General features: G+C 34.0%; 3 protein-coding genes across 3 annotated transcripts; all 3 read right to left on the reverse strand.

Moving 5' to 3' along the window:
* Nucleotides 1–6,967: 6,967 nt before the first annotated feature.
* On the reverse strand, nucleotides 6,968–7,820 carry LOC133032041 (uncharacterized). Its single transcript, XM_061105860.1, has 3 exons — nucleotides 7,743–7,820; nucleotides 7,562–7,663; nucleotides 6,968–7,468 (listed from the first exon to the last, which is right to left on the reverse strand). The coding sequence occupies exons 1-3, from the start codon at nucleotides 7,797–7,799 to the stop codon at nucleotides 6,968–6,970; spliced, it is 660 nt and encodes a 219-aa protein (XP_060961843.1). The 5' UTR covers nucleotides 7,800–7,820.
* A 24-nt stretch (nucleotides 7,821–7,844) lies between these two features.
* LOC133032069 (uncharacterized) lies at nucleotides 7,845–8,535 on the reverse strand. Its single transcript, XM_061105889.1, has 2 exons — nucleotides 8,229–8,535; nucleotides 7,845–8,143 (listed from the first exon to the last, which is right to left on the reverse strand). Exons 1-2 carry the CDS (start codon nucleotides 8,511–8,513, stop codon nucleotides 7,904–7,906), a joined length of 525 nt encoding a protein of 174 aa, XP_060961872.1. The 5' UTR covers nucleotides 8,514–8,535; the 3' UTR covers nucleotides 7,845–7,903.
* Nucleotides 8,536–8,553: 18 nt separating this feature from the next.
* On the reverse strand, nucleotides 8,554–11,205 carry LOC133032070 (uncharacterized). Its single transcript, XM_061105890.1, has 3 exons — nucleotides 9,622–11,205; nucleotides 9,444–9,531; nucleotides 8,554–9,356 (listed from the first exon to the last, which is right to left on the reverse strand). The coding sequence occupies exons 1-3, from the start codon at nucleotides 11,172–11,174 to the stop codon at nucleotides 8,601–8,603; spliced, it is 2,397 nt and encodes a 798-aa protein (XP_060961873.1). The 5' UTR covers nucleotides 11,175–11,205; the 3' UTR covers nucleotides 8,554–8,600.
* Nucleotides 11,206–15,444: the final 4,239 nt, after the last annotated feature.

A 15,444-nucleotide genomic window follows, 5' to 3' on the forward strand; every position in this document is an offset into this window, starting at 1 on the left:
AAAATTAATATTTATATTAAATTAGTGTTTAACATAAAAAATTTTATATTATTCAAATATTTTTATTTTACTATTTTAATTATTTATTAAATTAAAAAATATGATAAACTATTTTATTATATGTATGATATATACTTAATTATATAAGATATATTATTTTATTTTATTTAATAATTTAATAATTTTTTATTTTTATTTTTTTTTACTGCCAATCATTAATTTTTATTTATTTATTATTATATATTTTAATTTTAATTTAATATTATATATGTTTATTTTAATTTAAGTTTTTTTTTTTCTAAAAGAAAATAAATAAAATAGTCCAGTTTGTTCTTAAACCAAACATAGGATTACTTTCTACATAATTCAATCTTGTCCAGTTCAGTCCAATCTTTTTTAGTCCAATCCAGTCCAATCATGCGTACTAAACGGATCCTTAGAGTTTAATAAAATTTCCAGAATTGACAAATTATAACTCTAATGCCTATATTCTAAAAATGGGACCCACAACAAATAAAATCATACATAATCATAAAATATCAATAATTAATGCTAATCGTCTTACTAATCTATATTCTAATCATACAGTCATTAAAAGTAGTTATCTAAAAGAATTTTTTTGTTTAACATAATATTTAGAATATAAGAATATCCCGTTAAATTTAACGGTGTTAGTAGAGTTAGTTTTATAAATAAATATTAATATTAATATTATTTATTTTTAATTAATTTAAATATATATATATTAATATATTATTTGTAACATTATTATTTTTAATATTGGGAGTATGTTCAATTTTAATATTCTTGAACTTTATATTTATTTTTTATTATTATTTTTAATATTGTGATATGTTCAATTTTAATATTCTTAAATTTTATATTTATTTTTTGTATTTTTATTTTTAATATTTTGATATGTTCAATTTAAATATTCTTAAACTTTATATGTATTTTATTATTGTAATTTTTAATAATGAGAGTATGTTTAATTTTAATATTTTTAAATTTTATATTTTGTTTCTCAAATTTTTAAAACTTTAAATATTGTTTTTTTAAAAAAGAAAATAAAAAAACCTAGTACAGTAGAACCTCTATTTAAGAATACTCTATTCAAGAATAACCTCTAATTTGTTATAAAAAAATCAAGTCCCGATTTGGGCCAGTTATAAATAAGAATAACCTCTAAATTGTAATTAGTTATACATTTTTTAAGTCCCGTATTAACAAAGTATACCTCTATATAAGAATAATTACATCTTAATAAAATATATACATGTATTTTGTAAATTTATTTATGTAAAATTAATAATTTTATTTTAAATTATAATACATGTATGAAATTATATTTACTTTAAAATATTTCTATTATGATATAGTATTAATGATTGTTTGTTGTTATTATTGTTATATTGATATTTTTTGATTTTTTTAATTTTTTTTCTAGTGTAACTCTATTTAGTTATAACCTCCCAATTAGAATATAATTTAGTTGGTCCCAAGTGTATTCTTGGATAGAGGTTCTACTGTATATAGATGAATGTCCATAATTAATTGTATATATTATATATTTGGGATGGGTGGTAAATACCTACGCCCCAGCATGAGTACACTTCATGATAGTGTTGCCACCACTAATGTTTTTAGCTATTCTTATATTAATTTATAATATCAAAAGTAAAAATAATAATAATAAAATTATATTATTGGCGCTCTTGTGACAATAGCATCATTATAATATTAAGCATTGACGATATTTAATACTATTATTTTATGAGTTATTAACAGTTTTTTAGTTATTAAATTAAATTATGTTTCACTTAATATTTTTAGTAATTCTCCTTTAACATGCCTGAATTAATGTATGTGATTAAACATAGAACAATAAATTAACAAAATTTATAATAATAAATAATGGGATTGTGAGTCAAGGATGCATAATAATTCATATTAATGTGAAATTGGAATATGAAACTAATTAACAAGTATATGGAATGAATGAATAGATTGTAATAAAGATGATGGAACTTGTTCATTTGACTTTCTAACATTCTAGAATACGACATATATGCTAGATCTGGTTAGGAAGGAGGGGCATGTGGGTGGATGGATGTGGCCCCCTTTATCTTTTCTCTTCTTCAATTTTTATAATATTTTGTATTTTAATTTTTGTAAATATTATTTTTATTGTGTATTTAATTAAATTATTGATTTAACTTCCTATTTTATTAAATAAGTAATTAAAAACTTTTTTTTAAAAAAAAAAAAAACAAACCCTCTAAAGTGTAAACTGTACACCCGGCCTGTTATTTCTTTCTTTAGCTTTGCTACCATTTCAACCATTATATATGTTAAGATATTTCCATCTTTATTTCTCCAAAAAAAAAATCTCTATCTTTACTTTTTTTCACTATTACGTGTCTCAATATTTTTTTTTATTAAATTACACAAATTTATTCTAATTTGTTTAGAAATTACAAAAACTTCCCCTAACAGAATTTTCTTATTATTATTATTATTATTATTATTATTATTATTTAATTTTTTTGTTTTTTTGAAAGAAAAGTCTTATTAACAAAAAAACCAAGAACTACACCAAGTTAAAAATTAGCTAACCACCTAGGAAAAGAATGAGTAAAAATTTTAGTTGTTTTAGTTGCAAGGCATTTCCTTGCTAACATATTAGCACACTCATTATTCTCTCTATGAACATGAACAATGTTAATACAATTTGAACTCTTCATCCGAGACTTAATCTGGTGAAGAATAGTGCTGACAACACTTAAATGGTTGTCCTGGTCCTTGATTGCATCCACAATTTGCTTGCAGTCTGATTGAATCTCTATGGGGCTAGTTGCTGTGTCCGGTTGATTTTTGAGAGCTTCCAAGATGGCCCAAGCCTCTGCCATTTCAATCGAACAGCACCTATGACAATAGACCATACCAACAAGCAAAATTATACCTTCCTAGTTGCGCCAGATAAATCCAGTACCTACACCAGCAGCTCCCATTTGCATGGCAGCGTCACAGTTGACGACGATGTGTCCAGAAGGAGGCCTGCCCATCGTCTGGTGAGGGGATTCCAGAGTATGCTTACTGTCATTCTGCACCAAGGGACTCGATCCTGGGTAAGCTGAGAAGACCCATTCGATCAACTGGACACCATTCATGACCTGTAGATTGTTCCATTTCCTGTTCCGGTTCTCCCAAATGGCCCACATAATTTTTATGGCATCTTCAAACTCACTCTTGTCTATCTTTTCCTTTAAAGTCACCAATATATCAAACATAGACCCTTTGTTAACATGTTCACATCTCTTATACCAAGGGACAAGTTTCCGAATTGGTTTGACTTTAGCACAACACCATAAGACATGAGTAAGAGTTTCAGCTTGGTTACCACACAAATCACAGATTGGATTAACATTCATACCTTTATGAGATAAGTTTGTCTTTGCCGGCAGCCAATTATGACAAACTCACCACCCAAAAAGCTTCATCCGAGGAGGCAGCTGCATGCTCCAAAGCATTTTCCACCATTTGTGAATGTCTTCCATATTAGAGCATCTAGTGGGATGTATATTGATTTCTCTACCAATGCGATAACCACTCTTGACACAATGTAATTTCCATTTGGGGTAAACGGCCATATCAAAGTATCCTCCATGTATAAGTCTATAGGGATTCCTTGGATCCAAGGGATGTCTTCCTCATGAAAGTGCTTCTTTACATCCTCCATTTTCCACTGTCCGTCCGTATTGATGAAGTGATGGAGTTTAGTTTGTGGTTCAACCCTAGGATTTTGTAAGAGCATAGCCCCAAAAGGCCTTGGTATCCATTTATCCTCCCAAACCCAAATCTCTCTACCATTCCCCACTCTCCACCGAGCCCCTTCTTGCAAGATTTTCCTACCCCAGTAGATTCCTTTCCAAACACACGAGGCCCCAGATGGACAGCCAGCTTCCATAAAAGACACAGTTGGATAATAACTATTTTTCAAAACCCGAGCTAGTAAAGATTGAGGATTATGGATAAGTCTCCACCCTTATTTCGCCAAAAGAGCTTGGTTAAATTCATTGAGGCTTCGAAATCCAAGGCCTCCTTCCTCTTTGGGTTTGCAGAGTTTGTCCCAAGAACCCCAATGAAGCTTTTTATTATCTTTTGTATCCCCCCACCAAAAATTGGCAGCAAGGCTATGGAGACCCTTATTAGTTTCTTGGGAAGACGGAAGCAACTCATTGCATAGCTCGGGATTGCCTGAACCACCACCTTAATTAGAACCTCACGGCCGGCTTGGGAGAACATAGAAGCCTTCCAACCTTTAAGTTTATTCCACACTTTGTCCTTTATGATCTCAAACACCTCTTTTTTCCTTCTTCCCACAAAACTAGGTAGCCCCAAATACTTAGCATGATGTGAGACAAGGCGCACCCCCAATCTAGTAGCAAGATTTTGACCGTGAGAGGAGGAGATTCTTTTCCCCATACAGACTTCTGATTTTTCAAGGTTTATTTGTTGACCCGAGAGTTTGGAATAACGTTGAAGGATATGCTTCATGGTGTCACACTCCTCTTCCTTTGCATTAAGGAATACAAAGCTGTCATCGGCGAAGAAAAGGTGAGAAACTTTGACTCTATCCCTCCCAAATTGCACCCCATTTATGCTCCCAGCCCTTTCGGCATCATGGATAAGGCAAGAAAGACCCTCGGAGCATAGTAGGAAAAGATATGGGGAGAGTGAGTCCCCTTGGCGAAGACCCCGTGTAGGTTGGAAATTCCCGTTCTTCTCCCATTAATAAGAACCGAGAAGGACAAACTTTTTACACACCTCATTATTTTCTCAATCCATTGCTCCTCATATCCGAGACCCCTCATCATTGTGACCAAGAAGTTCCATTCAACTCTATCGTACGCCTTGGACATATCCAACTTCAGAGCCATTTTATTCCCGTTGCCAAATCTCTTAGTTTTCATACAATGGAGACTTTCAAACCCAACTATGGCATTATCTTGAATGAGTCTTCCCCCTATAAATGCACTTTGTTCCTCCGAGATTGCTTGGTGGAGACTTTTGTTTCATTCGGCCAGCTAGGCATTTTGCCACTATCTTATAGATCACATTGCATAGGCTTATTGGTTTAAATTCAGTCATGCGGGTTGGTTTAGGAACTTTTGGAATGAGGCATAGGAGTGTGTCATTTATGTCCTTCACCTGCATCCCTTCATTGAGGATTCCCAAACAAACTTTAGTGACTTCGGGACCAATGAGAGACCAATACTTCCTATAGAATAAACCTGGCAAGCCGTCACTACCGGGAGCTTTTTGAGGGTGTATGGCACGCATTGCTTGGAAGACATCCTCCGATGAGAAAGGCTCCAAAAGGTAGTCATTGGTAGCTCGGGAGATTCGGTTAGGAATGAGCCTCTAAAATTCTTGGAAATCCTCATTAGTAGCTTGACATGATGTGTATAGATTCTTAAAATAGTCTCAAGCCACTTTCCCCATGTTTCGGTTCCCTGTTACCCAATTAAAGTTGTCATCTACCAGCCCTTTGATTGTATTTTTTGCCTTTCGATTGCTAGCCTTGCGGTGGAAAAACTTAGTATTTTTATCTCCCTCTTTCAGCCATATTGCTCTACTCCTTTGCCTCCAAAATTTCTCTTCTTTGTCAAGCAAAATGTTTTGTTTGCGTTCCAATTCCTGTAGCTGTTGCCATTCCATTGTGTTGGTACTTCGGGTCAACTTAGAAATTTTCTCCTCATATTCCTTATTATTATTATTATTATTATTATTGTTATTATTATTATTATTTGAAATGGGAATGTTATAAATTTCTATATATAACTAAATATATCATCATTAAGTCAACTCTTTGTAAATAATAGGAAATTTTTTAAAAAAATATTTTTCTTTTATGTTTTATTTACAATTTTACGGTCTAATTTTTTTAATAATTACAAAAATATACTTTGTTTAGCAAAAAGTGAAAGAAAAACTAAAAAATAACAAAAAATCAACCTCATTACAACTATAAATAAATTATAAAACAACTAAAACCAACCATAAAACAACCTCATGATACTATAATAATACAACTATAAATAAACGGTATATAATTTTTACTTGAGAAATATTTTTGTAAATAAAAATGTTCAAAGAATAAAACTAAAAAGTTTTCTGTGTGAACGTGGTTTCATAATTTTTCGGTCTATTATGTAAATTTTTTTTAAATAATAATAAAAAAAATAGTAAAATTAACATCTAAGAGACTCGTGAGGAAAAAATTACTAGTATCAAGTAGAGCTATCAATTCATGTGTGTCGTGCCGGACTTAATTGGTATTTTGATGAGTTTGTAATAATATGATTGTGTCATGCCACTACAAGAAATCCAGCTTTTACCGGCGCATTGTTGCGCCGGCAAAAGTACACTGACTGCGCCGGTAAAGCTTTGCCGGCGCAGTTGTGCGCCGGCAAAGCTTATCTGGGAAGCTTGGTCGGTAAAGGACTTTTTACCGGCGCGTACATTAACTGCGCCGGTAAAACGTCCTTTTACCGGCGAGGAATAACGCCGGCAATAAATAAGCGCCGGTGTTAAAAAATACCCTTATCCGCCTTGAACCTGCTATGATTAGGTTTTGCCGGCGCAATAGTGCGCCGGCAAAACTATTGGCGCCAATCTGGCTGTTGGCGCCAATTGTTTTTGTCACTTTTTACCGGCGCACTATTGCGCCGGCAAAAGTATTAAATTTTATTTTTAAAAAAATTTAATTAATTATATTTAATTAATTTTAATATTAATTAATTAAATATAATTAATTATATTTTTTTAAATAATTATAATATTATATTAACAAAATAAACCAACATAATTTACATTACAAGATAAACCAACATTAATTACTACTAAAATCAGTATATAAACAAAATGTTAAATGTTCGAACTGGATAATAAAAAAAGTACAGTTCTATAGGCGGGTAATGTCGTCATCGTTGTTTCTCTGAGTCTCGGGAGGCTGCGATGACGATCCAGCACCAGCAGCAGCCGATGATCCAGCACCAGGAGTGGGCAATGGTGGAAGATCCATGGGAGGCAAGTTGAAACCCGGCACAGCTCGAGAAAGATACTCAAACTGATCTTGGAATCGTCTGAGGTAGAGTTGTTGTGTCTCATCTTCTTTGCCTCGTATGTTGAGTTGTCCGCTCCGCTTCCTCCACTTTTTGTAAAGCCTAGTACTGTTCAATTGTAACAGTCGGTTAGGCTGAAGGATGCGTGGCAAGTGCTCTTTGGCCCCAACTCCCTTCAGTCTGGGGAGATGACCAAAGCCTCTAAGATGCCGAGATCGTTCCCCGAGTACTTGCGTCATAACAGGTAAGTCTCGGGGGTACTGTGTAGGATCGACAGCAGGCTCTTCGGGCTCATCTGCAGTGGGCGCTGGTTGAGTTGCCGCTATTTCAACCATTTGCTCCTAAAACAATTAAACAAGTAAGTTAAATGGTTAATTTTAACACAAAATAAATTGAAAGAAATAAATGAAAATTGAATTAAAACGTAAACTTACGTAAGCTTGTTGCGCGAACTCGTTGCGCCAATCGTTGCCTTTATGGTGAAACTTTTGAAAAGTTTCCACCGCAGTTGGCAGTTCTCCTGTGTCGGGGTTAGCCTATTTTCAAGAGAAAATATATTAGTACTGTTATTTTAATAGAAAAAGTTAAATGAATGATAGTTAAATATAAACTTACCCCTTCGACAACATGTGAAACAATGGGCTTGGAGCCCCAGCCTCCTAAAAATTTCATCTTACCCCGACTTTCTTTATTTTTCACGCTCTACTTTGAAATTAATAATTTTTCTAACAATTAATTATTTATTATTGACTATATAAATTAAACATTACCAAAATTTAAAATTTTAAAAAATGTACCTTTTGTTTGTCTGTGCTCCAATAAGCGATGCAGTCACTCCACACCTCTTGAGTTACTCCCTCAGGAGGTGACATGTCGGCCCTCTCCTGTCCGAGCTCCTCAATGTTTTGTATCCACTTCTTCTTGCAGTCTGCCCTCCAGTCACGTAAACCCTTTGACATCTCGTACTCACCGTAGTCTACGAATGTAGGGTTATCTCGTGGGAGGATAAACTTGGTCTGCAAAAAGTTACACATTAATACATTAATTACAATTTAATAAGAGTATAGTAATTTAGAAATTAAAAAAATTAGTAAGGCATACCTCAAGTCTATCCCACAGTGCGTTGATGTCAGCTCTACTGACATCTTCCCATTTGAATTTATTAATGGGGATAGACATCCGAGTCATCCATTTGGCCATATTGTTGAATTTTTTTCCGTTCTTGCCTACGGGGGTGCCAGTCTCTGCGTGCACCTCAATCGGTAACTTGGCAGATTGTGTTTTGGAGAGCTCCTCCTCAACATTCTTGCCCTTGTATTTACCTCTGACGCCTTTCTTTTTCGAACTGCTGCCACCTGGTGTAGACATACTACATATACAACACATATTGTTTATTTAAAATAAACTAACATATTGTGAACATATTAAAGAAGAAGGGTTGTAATTTTTATTTTATTTAAAACACTATGTCAATTACAATTCATCATCCTCATCATCAGTTACATATACAGCATTATCATCACTGTCACTCTCTAATTCTAAGGAGTTGTCTTCTTCGGTATTTAGACCCTCGTTGTCATCATCGACAATGAAATCATCTAATTGTTGAGGCTGTGAATTCACACGATGGATGTTTGCAACTTCAGTTGGGTCGACATCATGGCGAACATAGTCAACATCATCCAACTGTGGAAGTTGAACAACGAACTCGGTTTCAGCTGAATTGTTTTCCTGTACAAAGGGTGTCTCCCCATCCGTGTCCGGGAAGTCCCAAACATTGCGCGGTATGTACTCATTTACAATCAGCCAGTCTTTACCGTTCTTTAAATCAGGAATGTAGTAGATCAATTTTGCTTGAGATGCAAGTATGAACGGTTCATTTTGGTACCACTGTCGGTTGACGCAGATGCTAGTAATAACACCGTCACTATCCATTCTACTCCCGTTAGTGTCAAACCACTTACAAAAAAATAAGAGAACACTGCAATCTTTCAAATAAGTGAACTCCATAATTTTTTCAAGTGTGCCGTAAAAATTTTGGCCATCTTCACCGGGGACCATGACACCGCTATTCTGTGTTTTGCGGTTATCATCCCTTTCCTTGACCAAAAATTTAATACCGTTCACTATGCACCCTGGATAAAAATAAATTGCTGTATTCGCTGGGTTAGCGATAGCATACAACTCATCTGACACTGCACCCTGGTTGGTCAACCGTAGTTCATTAATCTACATATCAGGGAAAATATTAAGTTAAGAAAAGTTGAACAGTTATTGAGAACAAGATTAACAGTATTGAGAGGCAACAAGGCTTACTTGAGTTTTGAACCATTCAGGGAACTCAGTCTCTTGCACTGTCTCAATATTGCCTACACCCCTTGCTTGAAGCAACTCCTTGTGCTCACTATATAATGTAATCCACTTATTAGTAAGTTAAGAATTTTTTAGATGAAGTCGACTATTGTGTGTTTGTGTTTATGGAATTTATACTTACTTGATATACGGTTCAACCTCTGTGCAATTGTTCAAAATGTACCACTCCGCCTTACGCTTGCTTTGCATGGGTAAGGTGTCGACTGTCCTCATACCGATGGGTCGACCAACATGCTTGAATACAGAAAATTGTCGAGTTGGCATGTTTTGGACAATGTCATTGTTCCGGTCAGGACGGTTGAATCGAGTTTCCACTTCCCGAAAGTACATTGAGCAAAAGGTTAATGCCTCATTAACCACAAAAGATTCAGCAATAGAGCCTTCCGGACGGGCACGATTCCTGACATATTGCTTGTACACAGACATTGAGCGCTCAATGGGATACATCCACCTGTACTGCACTGGTCCACCTAGTATAGCTTCTTTAGGGAGATGCATAACTACGTGAACCATTATGTCGAAGAAGGCCGGTGGAAAAATTGTTTCTAACTTGCACAAAATAGTTAAAATATTTGTTTGCATTTTTTCTAAATCCGAAACATGAAGTGTTCTTGAGCATAATTGTTTAAAATACACACACAGCTCAATGATTGTGTCCCGGATTTCTTTTTTCAAGAACTTACGGATACCTGCCGGTAGTAAACGTTGTAACAACACATGACAATCATGTGATTTGAGCCCGGAAATCTTGCCCGTATCCAAGTTGACATTTTTGTCTAAGTTTGCTGCAAAACCGTCAGGAAATCGTACAGACTTTATGAAGTCTGCAAATTCAATCCGTTCTTGAACACTAAGTGTGTAACTAGCTGGAGGCTTCTTCCACTTCCCGTTCCGGTCTTCATACAACCACAACTCTCGTCGTATTTGCAAGTCTTGCAAATCCATTCTCGCCTTGTCGGTATCCTTTGACTTCCCGTCGATACTTAGAAGAGTACCTACTAAGCTATCACACACATTTTTCTCAATGTGCATTACATCAAGATTATGTCGTAAGGACTTTGACTTCCAGTACTCAAGCTCAAAAAAAATACTTTTTTTAGACCAATTGAGCTCTTCACTAGAACGCTTCCGTTTCACACCCCCGAACTGTTTGTGTTTTCCAGGCAAAGTCAATGGAATTCGGTCTAATTGAGATAAAATATCATCCCCCGTCAATACAGGAGGTGGTGCTCTCTTCTCAGGCTTACCATTGTACTTTTTGCTTCTCCTTCTCGGATCACTCATTTCGAGAAAGCGTCTGTGGCCAACATATCCAATCTTACTATTTAGGCCAATGGAAGGAGTATGTTCATTGCAAGTGGGACACGCCATATACCCTTTTGTGCTCCAACCAGACATTAGAGCATAAGCAGGAAAGTCATTTATTGTCCACAACACTGCCGCACGCATTGAAAACACAGTTCCGTTGTAGGCATCTCGGGTTTCAACACCCGTCTCCCACAACTGTTTCAGTTCATCAATTAACGGTCTCATGAATACATCTATGTCTTTCCCAGGAGATGATGGACCTGGAATTAATAAGGTCAACAACAACGATTCAGAACTCATACACTTCCACGGTGGCAAATTATATGGGACACAAATAACTGGCCACAGGCTGTAAGAGTTGCTCATGTTGCCAAATGGATTAAAACCGTCAGTCGCCAATCCCGATCGACATTTCTAGGTTCAACAGCAAAAGACGGATGAAGGCGGTCAAACTGCTTCCATTCTTCAGCATCCGCAGGATGCCTAAGCACACCGTCTTCTTTTGGTCTCTGCGAGTAATGCCACCGCATATCCTCCGCAGTGTGTCTTGAGCAATATAATCGTTTCAGCCTAGGTGTGAGTGGGAAGTAACGCATAACTTTGTGAGGAACTTTTTTCCCCTTACCCTTTCTTTTCACCCATCGTGATTCGCCACATACAGGGCAAAACTCCTTCTTCTCATTCTCCTTCCAGAAAATAGCACAATTATACTTGCACACATCTATTGAGTCGTAACCCAAACCTAGATTGCGCAATCGCATCTTCGACTCATAATGCGACTTCGGTAATTTTGTCCCCTCTGGAAATAGATCAATCAAGATGGACAGCAACATATCGAACGAGTGGTTGCTCCACCTATTCAAAACCTTGCAGTGCATAAGCTTTACCAGTGCATTAAGGGCTGATTTTTTGCAACCTGGATATAACTCAGCCTCCATCTCCTTAAACAAGTCATCGAACTTGTTGTTGTCGTTGATAGGGGGTTCATTGAAAGAATCAGTAGTGTTAGCAGATTCGTCAAACCCAGGGTCCCCTCTTAACATGTCCGCCAACACATCTGCCATTTCCTCTTCGTCATTTTCAGGAAGTTCAACTGCGGGTTGAGAGAAAGTCTCCCCGTGGAAATACCAGGGGTTGTACGAAGGTTGGATCCCGCTGAGAAATAAATGAACCCTTATAGTTGCAGGTGCGTGAAAATTCACATTCAAACACCGCATGCATGGGCATCGAGCTAATCCGTCAGCGTTCACGTGGTTCGTTGCTACCGCAACGAACTCGTCAACGCCACTTCGAAACTCTGCAGAGCGCCGGTGCGCCTTCATCCAACTTCGGTTGGCAGGCATCTTCCACTACGAAGTATTTAACAAAAACAATTTAAAAACAAACAAAAAATGTGCAAGTGTCCTAATCCACCTTCTCACTCCATTACTAAAAGGGTAAAGAACCTATCCCATTCAGGTTTGTAATATACATATAGTGCAATCTACGCTCTTAAGATTATTTCATTTTTGTAAAAATTTCGGCAGCACCTCCCCACAGTTCTTATAAGTTAGCAAACTTGTAGTAATTAAGTTTGCCGACTTACAAGAACGTGTAAGAAGACGTTGTACCAAAATATCTACTAATGAAATAATCAATTAAGCAATAGATCATACTATAAGTATAAAACAAGCCCAAACTATCCATGCGGACAAACAGTCCTGGATAATTTGGAGAAGCGTATTTAAGAGTCCTTACTGACTCAGCCTCTCCAAACGGGTCTAAGGTAAATCGTGCATGTGTAAAATTGAAAAAAAATTAAATTATCACTATGTGATAATACAAATTGTTCTATCCTATCTTTGGTGTATAACCAAAGAGATGAAGAAAAGATAAAAACAATTTAATTTTATGCTATTTTAATATCTTCTGCTCATTTGTACTTACTTTATGATAACTTGATTAAATTCTAAATATAATTACTTTAAAATTTTATTTTATTTGACTTTTAGATTATAAGTATAAAAGTTTTAAAATTTTAAAAATATCACTTGATTAAATTTTAATTTTTATTATAAAAGTTAATTCATAATTTTTTATTTTATTTATTTAAATTACAAATTACAAACTTTTTAATCTTCAAAATATCATTTGCTTACATTTTCAATTTAACAATAAATATTCATTTATAATTTTCTATTTTTTTTTAACTTAAAAATTACAACCTTTTTAAAGTTAATAATATCACTTACTTACTTTTTAAAATTAAACAATAAGTAGTAATTTATAATTTTCACATTTATTCATTTAAATTAAAGATTAAAAATTTTTTAAAATAAAAAATAATTGATTACATATTATAGATTATAATATATACTACATATTATAGATTATAATATATACTAATTTATATATTACATTTTTTTTATTTTTATTATTTTTTTTATCATTTATTATTTAAATTAAAATTACTAACATTTTAAAAAATTTAATATATAGTAAATTATATATTACATTATTTTTTACTTTTATTATTTTTTAATCATTTATTATTTACATTAAAATTACTAACTTTTTAAAAACATTTAATACCACTTTATTACATTTTAACTTATATATTACATTTTTTAATATTTTTTTTAATTAAATATTTTTCTAATTATTTATTTGAAAATATTTTTTTTTTAAATAAAATTACTTCACTAAATTTTTAAATTACATGTTCCAATTTCAATTTTATGTTTTACTTTATTTATTTTATTTTATCAACAATTACTTTATTAAGTTATTCTTAATTTTTTTTTAAACAATTAATTAATTTCACATTTTACCTACTAAAATTTCGGCAGCATAACGGCTTAAAAATTGTAAACCCAAAATTTTCAAAACCTATAAACAACACAAACAAATATTGCAAGACAATATATAAACAAAAAAATAATCCACCCATCCAACAGCAGTCAATTTTATCACAGAACCTACTTTACTAACATGCATATACATATAAACTAATATCAAAAACTACTACGTACTAAGCGAAAGCAAAAAAATATACCTGAATCGAGTGCAAAAATAACAACTTGTGGCAGCTTACGGTAATCCCGAGCGGTTGAACACGGACCTAATTCCATAAATAGTAAAATCAAATTAAAAATTTAATACCTAAATACATATCAACACATACAACCACAACCACATACACTCACATACACTCACATACACTTATACACACACACATACACACATATATACATATATATTCACATACATATATACACATATACACATATACACATATACACATATATACACATACATTTTACATATATTTATTCATACATATATACATACATACATACACATACACACATATATACCTACATACACATACACACATATATACCTACATACACATACACATATACGTATATACACTCACATACACATATATACATACATACATACACATCCATATACATACATATATACCATAATACACATACACATATATAAAAATTTAAATTTTTAAACAATACATTAAAATTAAAAAAATAGCTTGCAGCCGGCGTATGGGGGTGCGGTGGTGTGGACGGCGGCGGTGCGGTGGTGAGGACGGAGTGGTGGTCGGAGTTTTTTTTTGGGGAAAAAATTGATGAAAAAAGAGAGATTGAGTGGGAAAGAGAGATTTTGAGAAAAAATTAAGAGAGATTGAGAGAGTTTGATAGAGATTGAGAGGGAAAGGAGAGAGAGAACGAGAGAGAACTAGAGAGAAGGAGAGAGAGGGGGCGATGGAGGCTCTGCAAATGAAATGGGGAAGAAAGGGGGCTTCGTGCCCCCTGATACATATTACTACTTTTACCGGCGCATCCAATTGCGCCGGTAAAAGTTTTTTAATAAATTTACTCTGACCTAGGAGTGAAACGCGCGTTTCACTAACACTTTTACCGGCGCAGTAATGCGCCGGTAAAAGTAACCCCACCTACCACGCGTTTTATTTCCCCCCCAAATTTTCACGAGGGCGGTTAACATTCCCACCAAAATTTGGGAAACTTTTACCGGCGCAATTGTGCGCCGGTAAAAGCCTTACAGAATTGGACATGTGTTCGCGCCATTTGGCGGTTCAGTATTCATCTTTTACCGGCGCATTTCATTGCGCCGGTAAAAGGTATAGCTGAATCCAATCCCAAATTCAGCATCTCATTAATGCTGACAACTTTTGCCGGCGCAATTGGTCAACTGCGCCGGCAAAAATTGCTTTTCTTGTAGTGTGCTAGGCCATAAAAATATGAATCCTGTTGTACCGTGCCGAAAATTTTATAGGATATAATTTAGTATTTTTATGTCGTGCTCAGACTCGTGCCAACCCTTTTTCTTAAACAGACAATCTCATTTTTTATGGAGGCTCAAATTTGTGTTCCACATTTTTATTAAAATTAATGATCTAATTACTAAATTATATATATTTGTTTATTTTCATTTTATATAATTTTAATTATACACAATCATATAAAAAAAATAATTATAATTAATAATAAAATTGGAATTTTTACTATTATTTTAATTGATTATAATTTATAAAAAATATTTAATATTATTATTAAATTATCAAATTTTTTAAAGTGTCGTGTCCTACGTATATTTGATTATTTTTTAAATT

Source organism: Cannabis sativa, chromosome X (genome assembly GCF_029168945.1).
Source record: "Cannabis sativa cultivar Pink pepper isolate KNU-18-1 chromosome X, ASM2916894v1, whole genome shotgun sequence".
NCBI classification, from domain to species: domain Eukaryota; kingdom Viridiplantae; phylum Streptophyta; class Magnoliopsida; order Rosales; family Cannabaceae; genus Cannabis; species Cannabis sativa.

Coding starts and splice junctions, on each gene's coding strand:
- LOC133032041 (XM_061105860.1), bottom strand. CDS start 7,799: ATGAAATTTTTAGGAGGCTGGGGCTCCAAGCCCATTGTTTCACATGTT. Junction 7,664..7,742: donor TTTCACATGTTGTCGAAGGG/GTAAGTTTATAT, acceptor TCTTGAAAATAG/GCTAACCCCGACACAGGAGA. Junction 7,469..7,561: donor AGTTCGCGCAACAAGCTTAC/GTAAGTTTACGT, acceptor TAATTGTTTTAG/GAGCAAATGGTTGAAATAGC.
- LOC133032069 (XM_061105889.1), bottom strand. CDS start 8,513: ATGTGTTGTATATGTAGTATGTCTACACCAGGTGGCAGCAGTTCGAAA. Junction 8,144..8,228: donor CACTGTGGGATAGACTTGAG/GTATGCCTTACT, acceptor AACTTTTTGCAG/ACCAAGTTTATCCTCCCACG.
- LOC133032070 (XM_061105890.1), bottom strand. CDS start 11,174: ATGAGCAACTCTTACAGCCTGTGGCCAGTTATTTGTGTCCCATATAAT. Junction 9,532..9,621: donor GAGGTTGAACCGTATATCAA/GTAAGTATAAAT, acceptor TACATTATATAG/TGAGCACAAGGAGTTGCTTC. Junction 9,357..9,443: donor CTGAATGGTTCAAAACTCAA/GTAAGCCTTGTT, acceptor CCTGATATGTAG/ATTAATGAACTACGGTTGAC.